The sequence below is a fragment of the Catharus ustulatus genome, chromosome 27 (assembly GCF_009819885.2).
Source record: "Catharus ustulatus isolate bCatUst1 chromosome 27, bCatUst1.pri.v2, whole genome shotgun sequence".
Taxonomy (NCBI): Eukaryota; Metazoa; Chordata; class Aves; order Passeriformes; family Turdidae; genus Catharus; species Catharus ustulatus.
The window spans coordinates 4,877,829-4,893,662 of NC_046247.1; the positions used below are offsets into that span (position 1 = coordinate 4,877,829).

The following is a 15,834-nucleotide window of genomic DNA, read 5'->3' on the forward strand; positions in this document are numbered from 1 at the left end:
TCACTCCGCGCAGGCGCGCTCTGCCGGCGCGCGCGCGCCGGGCCCGCGGGGCTCTTAAAGGCGCCGCGTCCCGGTACCGACCCCTGCCCCCGGTACCGGGATGGAGACGGCGGCCACAACGGCGGCCCCGGGCTGGCGTTGCCGCCCGGGGGGACGGCTGGACATGAGCCACGGCTTCGTGAGGCACATCCGACGCAACCAGCTCGCCAGGTACCGGCTGCGGCGCGGGCCCCCCGGCCACCCCCAGGGACCCTTGTTCCCGGGCTGGTTTGGCCCCGGTGCTCTCTGGTCACCCCCACCCCGTAACCCCGATGCCCCGCTGGTGCCCAGGGACGCGTACGACCGCGCGGTGCGGCAGGCGCGGGGCCGAGCGCGGACACGGCTGACCCCGGCCCCGGCGCGGCCCCGGCGGCCCGACCAGCAGGTGTACCGGCCGCACCGGGGCGGCGGTGAGCGGCACCGGGGGGCGGGGAGGGGCGACCCCGAGAGGTGGGACGGGGAGGGGAGTACCGGGACCGGGGGATGCGGGGGCTCCTGAGGGAGCGGGGCGCATCCGGGGCTGGGGGGAGCGCAGGAGATGGGGGGGAAGGGACTGCGCCACAGGGGGGCTGGGACCCGGCGTCACCCGGGGATGGGGGGACACGGAGGGCACCGAGGAGATGGGCGGGGAGGGGAAGGGGCAACACTCCAGGGTGGGCTGGGACTGCCGGGGCATCCAGGGGTGGCGGGAGGCACAGGGGAAACTGCGAGTGGGGATGAGGAGCACTCGAGGGTGGGGGGGACACGGGGAGCGTGGATGGAGGGCGGGGATGGGGGGCACCCGGGGCTGGGAGGGACATGGGGAGCGGGGATGGGGGGCACCCGAGGTTGGGAGGGACATGGGGAGCGGGGATGGGGGGTACCCGGGCTGGGGGGCCATGGGGAGCGGGGATGGGGGCACGCGGCGGCTCTGGCCTGGCAGCCCCCGCTGAGGGTGCAGGTGCCGCAGGGGGGCCCGGGGGCGACGCCAGCGCGGGCCCCCCCCCCGACAGCCGCGGGGCTCCCCCGGACTCCGCCCGCGGACCGCGGCTCTTCTGCCTCGAGTATGAGGGGGACGACGGGCAGGTCACGGCCGTCATCGTGCACCAGGTGCGGCCCCGGGACCCCGGCGCTGGGAACGGGGGTGGGAGAACGGGGGTGCGGGGGGATGGGGGTTCTGTGGGGCTGGGGGTGGGGGCTATGGGCTGTGGGGGTTCTGAGGGGCTGTGGGGGTTCTGAGGGGCAGGAGGTGTGGGGGTTCTGTGGGGCTGTGGGGATTCTATGGGGCTGGGGGTGTGGGGTGTGGGGGTTCTGTGGGGCTGTGGGGATTCTATGGGGCTGGGGCTGTGGGGTGTGGGGGTTCTGTGGGGATGTGGGGGTTCTGAGGGGCTGGGGTGGGGGCTGTGGGGTGTGGGGGTTCTGTGGGGCTGTGGGGGTTCTGTGGGGCTGGGGGTGTGAGGTGTGAGGGTTCTGTGGGGCTGGGGGTGTGGGGGTTCTGTGGGGATGTGGGGGTTCTGAGGGGCTGGGGTGGGGGCTGTGGGGTGTGGGGGTTCTGAGGGGCTGTGGGTGTGGGGTCGGGGTGTGGAGGTTCTGAGGGGCAGATAGCATTGCCCTGGGTGTGGGGGCATGGTGGGTGCCCATCAAAGGGGGAGGCGCATGCGGCAGGGGCTGCACCATGGCATAGGGGTGCCACAGATCTCAGCTGCCATGGGGCGCTGTTGGTGGGGATCCCAAGGGACAGGGGCATTGCTGTGGGGCCCAGCGGGTACCATAGGGCTGGGACTCCGTGGGGGGCTGTGGATAGGGGCTCTGTGGGGAGGTGGGGGTGCCATGGGGGGTGCTGTGGGGCGCTGGCAGGCCCCGCGGGTGACACAAGTGGCGCAGGGGGACAGCGCTGAGGAGGTGACACGCCGGGTGTGCGCCCGAAGCCCGCTGGAGCCTCCCCTGCGCAGGGCCCTGTGCCAGCGTGTACAGGACGAGCTCAGCAAGCGCCGGGGCACCGGGTGATGCTGCCACACCCCCCGGACACTGCCACTCCCATGGGACCGGTGCCACCCCGGGGTCTGCTGCCATCCCCCCGGTGTCAATAAAGGTGCTGCGAGGCTCTGGCGTCTTTCACTGCTCGAGGAAACCGAGACACGAGGGGGGGAAGCGACGTGGCTCCTGGGTCCCTGAGTGTCACATTCCCACTTGTCCCCTTCAGCAGCCCGTGCTAGGGTGGCCCCATGCAGTGACACTGGGTGCCAGGTCCCCTCAGTCACTCCCAGTTGTCACCATGTCCCTGGGGACCTCCAGTCCCCTCCCTGGAGCCCCCATCCCCTCTTCAGGTGCCACTGTTTCCCCAGGATCCCTTCTGCATCCCCTATCTTGGTAGTTGGGATCACAGCCCCCTCCTGCCCCCAGCCCAGGTTGGTGGCACCTCTGGCCAAGGCCAGGTGTGCCCAGGGTGTCCCCAGGGCAAGTGTCGTGAGTGTAGTGTTGTAGGGTCTCTCCATGGTTGGTTGTTTATTGTGGGAGTCCCTGAATCAGGGCCTTTTGTTATTGTAGGAGCCCCTGAAGATCACCCCACTGCTCTGTTTTTGTAGGGTCTCCCAGCAGCAAGGTGCAGAGGGGTTGTTAATTGTAGGATCTACCCCAAGCAGATTCTGGTGTTCATTTATTGTAGGGTCTCCCCAGAGAGGGTCCAGGATGTTCTCCCTGGAGCAAATCCTGCTAGTTTGTTCTTGTAGGGTCTCTTCAAACAAAAGTTGGGGTGTTTATTTCTCATAGGGTTTTCCCAGAGGAGATCCAGCATGTTTGTTATTGTAGGGCCTTCCCAGAGATCATCCTTGTCATTTGTTGTTGCAAACAACAACAGGGTCTCCCCGAAGTAGATTCTGATGTTGAGTAATTGTAGAGTCTCCATGGAAGTTCTGGCATGTTTATTATTGTAAGATCTTCCCAGGACAGAAGGGAATTTCTTCACTGGGAAATCATCCCATTGGTTTGGGATTGTAGGATCTCCCTCAAGCTGATACCACTGCTCTGTTTTTGTAGGGTCTTCCCAAAGAGCTCTTGGTATTTATTTATTGTAGGGTCTCCCCAAAACAGATCCTGATGTTTGTCATAGGGTTTCCCTGAAGTAGATCCGGCAGTCTTGGTTGTTGTGGGGTCCTAAATATATTCTGATGTTCATTTATTGTAGAGTCTTCTCAAGAGTTCATTTTGTGGGTTTATTATTGCAGATTATCTCCAAATCAGGTTCTGGAGCCTTAGTTCCTGTACGGTCAACCCAAAACAGATCCTGATATTTATTTATTATAGGGTCTCCTTGCAGTTCATCCTCCTGGTTTCTGCATGTAGGGTCTCCCCAAAGAGCTCTTGGTCCTTGTAGTGTTCCCCTTGAGTGGGTCTTGCTGGGTTTTTATTGTAGGGTCTCTTCAAAGTAGATCTTGGGGTTTATTTATTTGTTTATTTATTTATTATTCTCCTTGAAGCTCATCCCACTGGTTCATTATTGTTATTGTAGGGTCTCCCCAAGCAAGTCCTGGTGTTTATTTGCCGTGAAGTCTCTGTCCCCCATTGCTCTGTCACGGAGTCCCTGCAGTGCTGGAGGGGTGCTTGGTACCCCCCTGCGGGGTGGGGACAGTGCTGGTGAGAGTCCCAGGGGATGACCGTGCCAGGGCCAGTGCCAGTGCCAGACCCAGGATGAAGAGGAGGAGGAGGCCGAGGCCGAGGGCCACCAGGTGACACCGCCGATGTCGCTTGCGCTGGCGCCGTGTCACTGTCTGTGTGGTGCGGGTGAAGGCTTCACTCTGTGGGGACATGGAGGAGGATAGGGGACAGTTCCCCCCAAGGGCTACAGAGGGGTTGAGGGAACAGACAGACACCCCCCAGACAGACACCCCCCAGCCCTTCTGTGGCCCTGGAGTCTCTCCTCCCCAGACTCTGTCCCCACAGTGTCCCCCAGGACAACAGGTCACCCCAGGGCTCCATGTCCCAATACTTGGTCCCTCCTGGGGCTCTGTATGTTCCCCCCACAGGGCTCGATGTCCCTAGAGCAAGTCCAGCCCTGAGACTGATGTCCCCATAGGGTCCCCCAGGGCTCTCTTTGTATCTTATAGGGCTACATGTCCCTGTACTGTCCCCCCAGGCTATATGTCCCTAAAACAGGTCCTCCCTGGGGCTTTATGCCTCTGCAGTGTCCCCTGGGCCCTGTGTCCCCAGATTTACATGTCCCCATAAAGGCTCACTCCCCGTCCCCTCGGTTCGTGTGTTCCTGCTGTTCCACCCAGTGCCGCAGGTCCCGGGCCATCTCCAGGTGTCCTTATAGCGCCACAGCCCGGGCTGTGTGTGTCCCCAGGCCCTGACCCGGCTCTGCAGCTGTCCCAGGTGTCCCCTCTAATGTCACTCCCCCACCGCCAGCCTGTCCCCGCGGTCCCACCGCTTGTCGCAGGTTCTGGGCACGGCTCTGCAGCTGCTCCAGGTGCCCCTCCCGCTCCAGCGCCCGCTCTACGTTCTGTCTCATCAGCTCCGTCACCTCCTCGGCCTCGCGCTGGCACCGCGCCAGCCCCGCCTGGGGACACGGGGGGACAATGTGGCGACACCGTGGGTACATGGGGGAATGCTGTGGGAACACTGGGGAAATGGACGCCGTGGCGAAGGGGGACTGTGGGGACAAAGGGACATGGGGATATCGGGACTATGGGGACACGGAGATGCCACGGGGACAGGCAGGGACACCGAGGACAATGGGCACCATGAGGAAGGGGGGGACTGGGGGAGCTTGGGGACATAAGAACCACGGGGATGGGCCCTGTGGGGACCAAGGGACATGAGGATCATGGGGACGATGATGACACGGGGACCATGAGGAAACTGCCACCCTCAGGACAAAACCTGAATATGAGGACAGGAGCACCCCGGGGATATTGGCACAGCGAGGGGGGCACACAAGGACCACGGGGACAGTAAACCGTGGGGACGTGGGAACAGGGCCACCTGAGGACGGGGACCGGGGGAGCACGAGCACTGCGGGGCCAGAGCGGACATGGGGACACCGCGACACGCGAGGTCAGGACACGGGAAGTCGCGCGCGCCCTACCTCCCACCACCCCCGGGGGCCGCGTCCCTCCCTTCGGCAGGGAGAGCCCGAGGAGCGGACCGGGAATGACACCAGCACCGGGGGATCCCGAGCACGGCGGGTCCCATGTCTCTGATCCCGGTCTGCCCCCGGGGAAAGCGAAAGCGAAAGCGGGGCAGTGCGGCCCGGGACTCACCATAGTCCCGGTACCGCGAGTCGGTGTCGGTGCCGGTACCGGTGCGCCCGTTCCTGTACCCGTCCCGCCTCGGGCCCCAGAGGCCGCCCCCGACGGGAGGGACCGGGACCGCCCCCCCTCCTACCCTCGAGTGTCCAGTCCCGGGACACCCCGCCCCGCACACCCCCGGGACGGGGCTCCTCAGGCCCCCCCCCACTCAACTCTCCCCAGCTGCCGGGTTCCTCGGGCCCCCCATGTGCCCAGAGTCCCCTGTTCCTACAGCCCCCCCATATCCCCAGAGATCTCCCTGTCCCTACGGCCCCCCATGTGCCCAGAGATCCCCTGTTCCTACAGCCCCCCCATATCCCCAGAGATCCTCTGTTCCTACAGCCCCCCATGTGCCCAGAGATCCCCTGTTCCTACAGCCCCCCATGTGCCCAGAGATCCCCTGTTCCTACAGCCCCCCATGTGCTCAGAGATCCCCCGTCCCTACAGTCCCCCATGTGCCCAGAGATCCCCTGTTCCTACAGCCCCCCCATGTGCTCAGAGATCCCCTGTTCCTACAGCCCCCCATGTGCCCAGAGATCCCCTGTTCCTACAGTCCCCCATGTGCCCAGAGAGGCCCTGTTCCTACAGCCCCCCCATATCCCCAGAGATCTCCCTGTTCCTACAGCCCCCCATGTGCCCAGAGAGCCCCTGTTCCTACAGCCCCCCATGTGCCCAGAGAGCCCCTGTTCCTACAGCCCCCCCATGTGCCCAGAGATCCCCTGTTCCTACAGCCCCCCCATGTGCCCAGAGAGCCCCTGTTCCTACAGCCCCCCATGTGCCCAGAGAGCCCCCTGTCCCTACAGCCCCTCAGGTTCCCCATGTCCCCAAGACCCCTAGACATGTGTGCCTTGGGACTGCCCTGTCCCCGAGAAAAGTGGCCCCACAGCCACATTCACAAACACAGAGTCCCCAGGTCCCTGCAGATATGGGGCCATATCAGGACCCCCATGTCCAGGTCTCTGGGGACCCCCCATGTCCCTGTCCCTGCCCCTCCCCCTTCCCCCCTCCACCTCCAAGTGTGGCAGTGCCACCACAGTGTCCTTTGTCCCTCGGTGCCTGGTACGGCCCCCAGCGCCCTGGCACGGCCCCCAGCGCCCTGGCACGGCACCCACCCTGCTAACACATCCCCCCATGCCTGTGTCCTCCCCACATCATGTACCCATGCCCATGTCACCATGTCCATCTGTGTCCCCCACCATGTCCCCGTGTGTCCCCCCACCACACATACACACACACACACAGACACACACACACACACACAGAGACACACACACACACAAGTCCCGCTGGTTCTTCTCCCCATCTGTATTTGGGCCTGGGGGTGGCTGTGTCTCTGTGGGGACAGTGGCTCTAGGTGGGGATGGTGCCAGTAGCCAGGAGTATGATGAGGACAAGGACAATGACGCCCACGAGGCCAAGGATGATGAGCAGCTTCACATTCTTCCACCAGTAGCGCCGGGCCATCTTCTGCGACGTCGTGCGGAAATGCTCTGACTGCAGGGACAGCGCTTACAGACATGGGGACATCCCTGACACCCTGGGAACCCCAAGTGCTTCCCCAGAGACAGCCCTCACACCCTGGGGACAACACACTGGCACCCCAGGGGCACCCCACAGCCATCCCAGGCCAACCTGCTGTGACCCCAGGAACATTCCTGACATACTGGGGATCCCGAGTGACACTCAGAGACATCCCCGACACCCTGGGGACTGCCCACTACCACTCAGAACACTCAGCTGCTGCACACCAGGGACTACACTGCCACCCCAGGGACACCCATGCCACCCTGGAGAACCCAAATCCCATGCAAGGGACAGCCCTTACCTGCTGGGAACACCTCTGTCACTTGGGGACCCCAACTGCTACTGCAGGGACATTGGCCAAGATCCTGAAGGCAGTCCTGCCACCCTGGGGACCCCAAAGGCCATCCTGGAGACAATCCTGCCCACCCTGGGGACCCTCTACTGCCATTCTTTGGACACCAACTGCAACCCTGGGGAGCCCCTCAGACATCCTAGGGACACCCCCTGCCACCCAAGAGTCCCATGTCATCCCACTGTGGACCCTGCAGTCCCCTTAGGGACCCTGGTCTCCCTTGGGGATTTTGTGTTCCTTGACCTGAGGTTCCAGCCCCCACCTTGGGGACCCAGTGCCACCTCAGGAGCCCTGTACCACCCTGGGGGCTTTGGGACCACCTTAGAGACACCATGCCACCTCAGAGACAGCAGGGAGCTTTGTGCCCACCCTTGGGACCCTGTGCCCATCCAAGGTGACCTCGTAGCCACCTTGGTGACCCCATGCCCAATGTGGGTACCCCATGCCCACCCTGGTGACCCACTGCCCACCCTGGTGACCCCATGCTCACCCTGGTGACCCTGTGCCCCCACTCACCGTGGCCTCCAGGTCCTGGCTCTTGCTGTGCAGCTGCTCCAGGTTCTCACCCCGTGCTAGGATCCGCTCCACGTTCTGGGTCATGATGCTGGTGACCCCCTGCACCTCCCGCTGCAGCGCCTGCACACGCCCCTCGGCTGTCATGGCCTCTGTCTTGACATCCACTGGGACTCCCCCCGGGACCCCCACCTGCAGCACAGGGCAGGAGTAAGGGGGCACCTCCAGCACCCCACATGTATGCTGGACACCCCCATAACACCCCACAGCACCCTACAGATACCCCAGGTATGTCCTGGGACACCACCTGCACCCTCAGTGTACCCTGGGCACCCTAAAATACCCCAGGCTCCCCAAAGGTGCCCACCAAGCCCCCCATGGGCACCCCAGAAACCCATGGGAGCCCCTGTGCACTCCCTTATAACCCATATACACTCTACACCAAAGGTGACCCCACGGTACCCACAAGGCACCCCATGTCCACCCCAAGCACCCTATGTGCTTGGTACCCCCCCACACGTACCCTAGACGCCCATATGAACCCCAGAAACCCCAAAGACACCTCCTAAACACTTCACGGGCACCCCAGGCACCCTCTGTGAACCCACCCGGCACCTTGTATGCACCCTGAGCACCCCATGTGAACCTCATGTCAAAGCACCCCACCGAGACACCACGGCCACCCCACAGGCGCTTCCCCAGGCACCTTTTGGCTCCCTCGGACACTGCCCCGCATCCCCAGGCACCCCCTTGGCACCCAGCCCCCCGTACACACTCCCGATAGCCCAGAGGAACTCTGTAAGCAGGCTATGGGCACCCCATGGCACCCTGCGCACACTGTGGGCACCCTAGACCCTCTCTCACCCTAGACCCACCCGCAGGGACCCCTTAAGCACCCTAAGGACACCGCTCACCCCCTTACGGACACCTCATCGGAACCCCACAGATGCCCAGAACACCCCGGCTGCTTCCCCACGCACAACCCCGAGCCCCGACACATCCCGGTACCCCCACAGGGACCCCCACAGGGACCCCCGCACCCACCCCCGGTGCCCCCCCGTGTCCTGGTCCCATCATGGTCCGTCCGGCCCCGCTCGGCTCCTGTCCCGCGGCGGCCCCGGACCCGCCCCGCCTGCCCGGGGCTTCCGGGAGCGGCGGCACCGCCGGGCGGGGGAGGGCCGGGGGCGGGCCGGGGGCGCGGCGGAACCTGGGTCAGGGCGGGGTCGGGGGTCCTACAGAGCCGGGGGTGCCGGGTTCGGGGGGACCGGGGCGGGTTTCCGGGAGCCGGGGCGGCCTGGAAGGGGTCATGAGTGCGGGGTCACGGTCCGGGGGCCGGGGGTCACGGTCCAGAGTCGGGGTCGGGGGTCAGGGGCCGGGGCTCGCGGCGCGGGAAAGGGGCGGGGCTTGGTGGGGTGTGGCCACATAACCCCGCCCCCCTCTTTGTTTATTGGCGCCGCTGCCGTCACGCGGGGCCGGGGCGATGGCGGCGGCGGCGGGTGCGGAGCGCGGCGGGGCGGGGGGGTGAGAGGGGGGAACCCGGGAACCTCGGGAACCCCGTGACGCCAGACCTGTGACCCCCGGCAGGCCCGGCGCGGAGGAGGCGGCCGGAGCGGGGGGAAGCGGCGGGGCCTCCCCCGAGCCCCACCGGGTCCCCCAAATCGTCTGGTACCGACTTCGGGCTGGCACGGCGGCTGCTGGGGTTCGAGCTACGGGACCTGACGCGATGGCACCGCTTTGTCCGGCTGCTGCACCGGCCGCAGGACCCTGCTGCGCTCGGAGCTTTCCGCGCAGCCTTCGGTCAGCGGGGACGGGACGGGACGGTTCCGGGGGGACCGGGGCTGGGAGGGACCGGGAGAGCCGGGGGTACTTCGAGAGGACAGGGAGAACGGGGGCTGGGTGGACCCAGGGGCTCGAAGGGGACCGCAGGGCTCGGAGGCACCGGGACAGGGAGACCTGCACGGGAGAACACCCTGGGGACATCGCGGGGATAGAGCGAGAAGGGGCTGGGGGCAGCGGAGAGCTGGGAGGGCTTTGTGGAGGGCTCGAGGGCACGGGGAACCGCGGCGTGGGAGAGGCCGAGGGGGTCGAGGAACAGGGAAATCGTGGGCCCCGGGGCCACAGGGGCCTCAGGAGGGCAAACGGGGCACCGTGTGCAGGGAGGCCGTGGTCCAGAGTGGCTGCAGGGACTGGGGAACTCCGGCGGGGCTGGAAGGGCTCTGGGAGGGCTCCATGGGGACAGGGAGGCTGGGCTTGCGGGGTGTCAGGGAATCCAGGGGTTTGGGGGGCACCGGGACTTTGTGGGGGGCACAGGGGCTTGGGAAGAGGGTGAGAACCGGGGGTCCCTCCCATCCGAGAGGGGCCGGCAATGTCCAGCCGTGACACGTCAGCACCAGAGCAAAAGTTGGGCAATGGCCTTTGTGGGTGGAAAGGTCAGTGCCTGCCCGGACACCCAGGGCCTCCTGGGGATGGATGGGGGGGACACGGCCACTGACCGATGGATGCTTGGCTCTCCCCCGGCCCGGTGGGGTCACTGATCCCCCCGCTTCACATCCCTCAGGGCTGCTGATGGCCCTGGATGTGCCACAGGAGCGGGGCCTGGGCCACCTGGACCAGCGGTACCTGGACGGTCTGGACGTGTGTCGCTTCCCACTGCTGCCCTTCCTGCAGCCCCTGCCCCTGGACTGGATGTACCTGCTCTACACCATCATGTTCCTGGGTACAGCTGGGATGGGGCCAGGGAGGAATGGGGCAAGAACAGGGGTGGGATGCAGGCAGGAATCACGGTTGGGTCTGGCACTGGGGTGGGAATGGGCGTGGGGGCCTGAGGAGAGGCACCAGGAGGGGATAGGGGATACAGCACGGATCCTGTGCCCACAGGAGCGCTGGGCATCATGCTGGGGTGCTGCTACCGGCTGAGCTGCGTGGCGTTCCTCTGCCCGTACTGGTACCTGCTACTGCTGGACAAAACCTCCTGGAACAACCACTCCTACCTCTACGGGCTGCTGGGCTTCCAGCTGGCACTGCTGGGTGCTGATCGTTACGGGTGGGCACCTGGAGGGCTGCAGGGACCCCAAAACACAGGGAGCTGTGGTGACACAGGGGGACATGATGGGGGGCACTGGGGATCCCAGGCTCTGGGCTCTGCAAGGCAGCAGGGTGGGGACATGGGGCTGGGTTCCCATGGGGTGGCAGAGGTTTTGGGGTCCCTTGTAGCTTGGGGCCGCCCTGAGGTGGCATAGCCCATGGTGTCCCCAGCAGGTGGCACAGGTGCTGGGGTCCCTGTGGCACTGTGTCCCCAAGGGACAGCCCCATGCACTGTGTACCCGCCTGGTGGGACAGGTCCTGGTATCACCCCTGGCACTCTGCCCCCAGTGTGGCCCTGTGGGAGACACGTGTCCTCATGGCTCTGGCAATAGGTGACAGTGGCCTTGTCCCCCCCATACCCGGGGGTCCTCCCTGTCCCTGCAGGTCCGTGGACGGGCTCTTCCGTCCCCGGAAGCGGAACGCCCACGTGCCACTTTGGAACTACACCCTGCTGCGTGCCCAGGTGGGTGTCCCTCCCCTGGGACCTCCTGGGGACCCCAGGACCCTCTGACCCTGATCCCCCCAGGTGTTCATCGTGTACTTCATCGCGGGGCTGAAAAAGTTGGACGCCGACTGGGTCGAGGGGTTCTCCATGGGGACACTTGCTCGGCACTGGCTCTTTGCACCCTTCAGGTCAGGGGAGGGGAAGGGGTGAGGAGGGGGATGGGGTGGGGTGGGGTGAGAGTAAGGAGGGTGAAGGGGATTGATGAGGGTGCCGTGGAATTGAAGGGTCCAAGGTGGAAATGAGGAGGGGGTAATGGGATGGGGTGACAGGAATAGAGCATGGTGAGGGGGGATGACAGGAAGGATGAAGGGATGGGATGGATTAATGGGGTTGGATGATGAAGTTGAAGAGGTTTGATGGAGATGGGGAAGGGGGTGATGGGGAAGGGAGGGCAACTGATGGGCTGGGTTTAGGGTGGGGATGCGATGACAAAGAGTACAGGGGGATGGGTTTGGGATGAGGATGAGGAATGTGGAGAGGGCAGGGGGAGGCTGAGGCCAGTGCTCGGGTGAGACTGATGACAAGGAGGGCTCCATGGCCAGGCTGGTGCTGTCTGAGGAGCTGACCAGCCGGCTGGTGGTGCATGGAGGGGGGCTGGTGCTCGACCTCTCCGCTGGCTTCCTGCTCTTCTTTGATGCTACGCGGCCCCTTGCCCTTGTCTTCGTCACCTACTTCCACTGCATGAACTCCCAGCTCTTCAGCATCGGTGAGGGGGGACATGGCACCCCCAGACACCCCCAGTGTGCCCAGGGCACCCCCAGAGCATCCCCAGCCTGGACATGGGACCCCTGGGTATCCCAAAACACCCCCAACCAGGGCAAGCTCCCACCACCATGGCCCCTAAAACCCCTCTAGTCCTGAACAGGGGGGCCAAACACTCTTAAGACATCCTGGCACTGTGCAGGGCCCCCCCCAGTCCCAGACAGGGGCACCCCCCACCCCCGGGTGCAGTGGGGGTCCCTAAGTGTCCTCCTCCCAGGCATGTTCTCCTACACCATGCTGGCCACCAATGGGCTCTTCTGCCACCCTGAGTGGCCACGGAGGCTCCTGTCCCGCTGTCCCCTCTGGCTGCAGGGGTGGCTCCCCAGCACAAAGCCCCCCCAGCCCAGCCCCGACTGCCACTACAGGGGCTCGGGGGCACAGGGGGGCCTTCAGCTTCGCCAGCACTTGGCCGCAGCCTTCACCATCCTCTACGTGCTGGAGCAGCTCTTCCTGCCCTACTCCCACTTCATCACCCAGGTGGGTGTGGTGGGGAGGGACTGGGGAGACAAGGGGGTGGTCTGAGAAAGTGAGGAGTTTGGGAGACACAGGGAGGGGACTAAGGGATGTGGAGGGCATTTGGGGGCATGTAGGGGGCAATTTGGGGAGTGGACATTTAGGGTTGTAAATGGGGGCTGGTGGTAGGTATGGGGGTCCCTGTCCCCTCCTTGTCCCATGGGGACTCTGTGAGCCCCGCCCCCCTCCCATGTCTCGCCAGGGCTACAACAACTGGACCAATGGGCTCTACGGCTACTCCTGGGATATGATGGTCCACTCCCGCTTCCACCAGCATGTCAAAATCACCTACAGAGACGGGCTCACGGGGGAGGTGGGCTACCTGAAACCAGGGGTGAGTGAGCTCTGCAGGCGCCTGAGACTGGGGTGCACTGGGCCCAGGGGTACAGAGGGATGGGGGGCTCTGATCAGTTTAGATAAACTCACTGGTTTGAGCCAACGCTCCCCCAGGCCTCAGTTTCCCCCTGGTAACCCCTCCATCACTCCCAAATAGGGGCTAGTTTCCTTCATCCCTCATTTTCCCTCTATACCTCCATTTCTCCCCCATGTTTCCCCATCACCTCCCCCTCATGGAACAACCCCTGTGTGTGATTTTTCCCTATTCTGCCTTTTCCCCTATACCGCATCGTGGCCCCCATCCGTCGGTTTCCCCCATCCCTCATTCCCCCGTGCCTCAGTTTCCTCACACCTGTCCCCTGCTGATCCCGACTCCCTGCAGGCGTTCACGCAGAGCCGGCGCTGGCGGGACCATGCAGACATGCTTAAGCAGTACTCGGCCTGCCTGAGCCAGCTGCTGCCACGCTACAACGTCTCCCAGCCCCAGATCTACTTTGATGTCTGGGTGTCCATCAACGAGCGCTTCCAGCAGAGGTGGCACGGGGAACAGGGGCAGTGGGGGGACAGGGACCAGCGGGTGGGTCTGGACTGGGAGCTGTGGGTGCTGCTGCTGGAGCTGGTGCTTTCAGCTGAGGTTAGGGAGGACACAGGGATGTGGGGTGCTGGTAACCTGTCCCCACAGGCTGTGTGCTCTTATGGTCCCCCATGCTATGAGCACTGTCACTTCCAGCAGCGGTCTGAGGGCATGCACAGGATTTGGGCTTGCTGCAGGGTCTTGACACCTTGTCTCCTCAGACTTGTGGACCCCCGGGTGGACCTGGTACGTGCCCCATGGTCCCCATGGACCCCCACACCATGGCTGCTCCCACTGCTAGTGGATCTCTCTCCGTGGCGCCAGCGGTTGCAGGAGTTGGAGGCACAGCTGGATGGACACACCGACACTGTGTTCATTGCAGACTTCCCTGGTGCGGACCAGGGAGGTCCTGGGGGTGGGGTACAGGGGTTTCAGGGCATGGAGAGTTACCAGGGAATAAAGGGTCCCAGGGGTTCTGCAGAGGGCACGGGGGAATCCTGAGTTTGATGGGGGCTTTTGGGGTCCTGACCTGCAGTCAGTGGGAGGGGTGGAGTAGAGGACATGGGGGACACCTCAGGGCTTGGAGGGATGTGGTACAGGGCACAGGGGGTCCCAGGGCTTTGGGGTGGGGGTACAGGGCCAGCTGTGTTCCAGGCCTGCACCTGGAGAACTTTGTGAGCGAGGACCTGGGGAACACAAGCCTGCGGGTGCTGCGGGGGAAGGTGCTGGTGGAGCTGGTGGAGCAGCAGCAGAACTACTCGCTGCAGGAGGGTGAGGGGATGCAGGTGAGAATCGGGGAGATCCCGGGGGGCTTGGGGGTGCCTGAGGGTGCTGACAGCCCTGCTCCCCCAGCTGCCAGCGGGGCAGTACCACAAGGTGCACACGGTGTCCCCGGAGCCCTCGTGCTACATGTACCTGTATGTGAACACCACGGCGCTGGAGCTGGAGCGCAATCTGACGCGGCTGCGGGAGCTGCGGGAGCGCGTGCGCAACGGCACCGGTGAGGGCATGGGGACCCAAACACCCAGCACCTCATCCCTGGGGACCACAGAACCCCTGACACCTCTCACCCGGGAATCTCAAAATCCTTGACACCTTGCTTCCTGGCACCCCAAAACCCCTATCACCTCACCCCCTGGGTAGCACTGGGGGACCCCAAAAGCTCCATCACCCCAGCCCCTGGTGAGCCGTAGGCTGAGGGGATCATGAAAGTCGCTGTCACTGGGGTGGGGGGGACAGCACAGCTCCCATTCATCACCTCATTCTCTGGTGAGCAGTAGGGATGATGGGAGGCTGACAGGGCCACCCAGTCCCTCACACAGGTGGGGAGATCATGTCAGCAGCCCTAGTTCCCATCACCAGTCTGGGTGGATGGTGGGGACCCCCAGAATCCCTGGCACTGAACTGAGGGAATCACAAGCACGCCAAAACTCCCATCACCTCCACCCTCCAGAACAGTCCCCGCTGCCCCCTGAACTGCGTCCCCTCCTGGGGGAGCCCCCACCCACGGGGGTCCCACTGGACCCGGTGGTGTCACTGTTCCTGCGGCGGGAGCAGCGGGAGCAGCGGCGGGAGCAGGAATCCAGCCTGGCCCAGCGCCTCCGGCGCTTCCTCCGCAGGAAGTTCTTCCTCTTCCGACGCAGGTCAGTGCCAGCGCCCCCTGTCCCCTTGTCCCCCGCTGCCCCCCCCCGTTGCCACTGCTGTCCCCGCAGTGCCCTGATGACGCTGATCGCGCTGCGGAACCTGGCACTGGGCCGCCCGTCCCCGGAGCGCCTGGCACAGGAGGTGGCCTTCGCCAGCTGGCGTGGGGAGGAGGAGGCTCGGCCCGAGACCAACAGTGGGGCCCAGAGAGGACCCGAGCTCTGAACACCCCAAATAAATGCCGTTTTTTAAGCCAGAAATCTTCCCGTGCCTCGGTTTCCCCGATGCCCCAAATTCTCCCTGTAACCGGCCCCTCCACCCTGTGTATTCCCCACCCACTGCACCCATTTCCTTCCCTCCCTCAGCTTCTGCTGTGCTCCAGCTCCCCAGCCACATTCCCTTCCTGGTTCATCCATCCCAGTCTCCCCTGTACTCAGTTCCCCTATGCCCGTTTCCCCTCATATCCCACTTTCCCCCAAACTCAATTACCCTATACCCCAATCTCTTGGATCTGTTTCTGCATTCCTCAGTTATTTTCCCAACCCACAAGCATTGCCCCAATACTCATTCCTGCCTTACATTCCAATTCCCCCACACTCAATTCCCCTATACCCCAATCTCTTGGATCTGTTTCTGCATGCCTCAGTTGTTTTCCCAAACCCCAACTTCCCCCACAAGCCTTGCCCCAATACTCATTCCTGCCTTACATTTCACTTCCCCCACCCCT

The 15,834-nt window shown here is 64.3% G+C and overlaps 4 protein-coding genes across 4 annotated transcripts; 2 read left to right on the top strand and 2 right to left on the bottom strand.

Moving 5' to 3' along the window:
* The first annotated feature begins 19 nt into the window (after positions 1–19).
* On the top strand, positions 20–2,122 carry C27H2orf68 (chromosome 27 C2orf68 homolog). Its single transcript, XM_033081096.2, has 4 exons — positions 20–210; positions 331–506; positions 989–1,128; positions 1,903–2,122. The coding sequence occupies exons 1-4, from the start codon at positions 101–103 to the stop codon at positions 2,023–2,025; spliced, it is 549 nt and encodes a 182-aa protein (XP_032936987.1). The 5' UTR covers positions 20–100; the 3' UTR covers positions 2,026–2,122.
* A 1,465-nt stretch (positions 2,123–3,587) lies between these two features.
* LOC117007766 (vesicle-associated membrane protein 5-like) lies at positions 3,588–4,615 on the bottom strand. Its single transcript, XM_033081097.1, has 2 exons — positions 4,442–4,615; positions 3,588–3,812 (listed from the first exon to the last, which is right to left on the bottom strand). The coding sequence occupies exons 1-2, from the start codon at positions 4,613–4,615 to the stop codon at positions 3,588–3,590; spliced, it is 399 nt and encodes a 132-aa protein (XP_032936988.1).
* A 28-nt stretch (positions 4,616–4,643) lies between these two features.
* GGCX (gamma-glutamyl carboxylase) lies at positions 4,644–15,367 on the top strand. The gene is made up of 16 exons (XM_033081098.2): positions 4,644–4,730; positions 4,872–5,070; positions 9,277–9,489; positions 10,250–10,408; positions 10,570–10,735; positions 11,161–11,239; positions 11,303–11,409; positions 11,824–11,987; positions 12,261–12,520; positions 12,759–12,890; positions 13,275–13,426; positions 13,688–13,857; positions 14,121–14,251; positions 14,319–14,466; positions 14,920–15,109; positions 15,179–15,367. The coding sequence occupies exons 1-16, from the start codon at positions 4,644–4,646 to the stop codon at positions 15,330–15,332; spliced, it is 2,511 nt and encodes an 836-aa protein (XP_032936989.2). The 3' UTR covers positions 15,333–15,367.
* Positions 6,590–8,793, bottom strand: VAMP8 (vesicle associated membrane protein 8). Its single transcript, XM_033081203.2, has 3 exons — positions 8,737–8,793; positions 7,696–7,884; positions 6,590–6,797 (listed from the first exon to the last, which is right to left on the bottom strand). Exons 1-3 carry the CDS (start codon positions 8,767–8,769, stop codon positions 6,654–6,656), a joined length of 366 nt encoding a protein of 121 aa, XP_032937094.1. The 5' UTR covers positions 8,770–8,793; the 3' UTR covers positions 6,590–6,653.
* Positions 15,368–15,834: the final 467 nt, after the last annotated feature.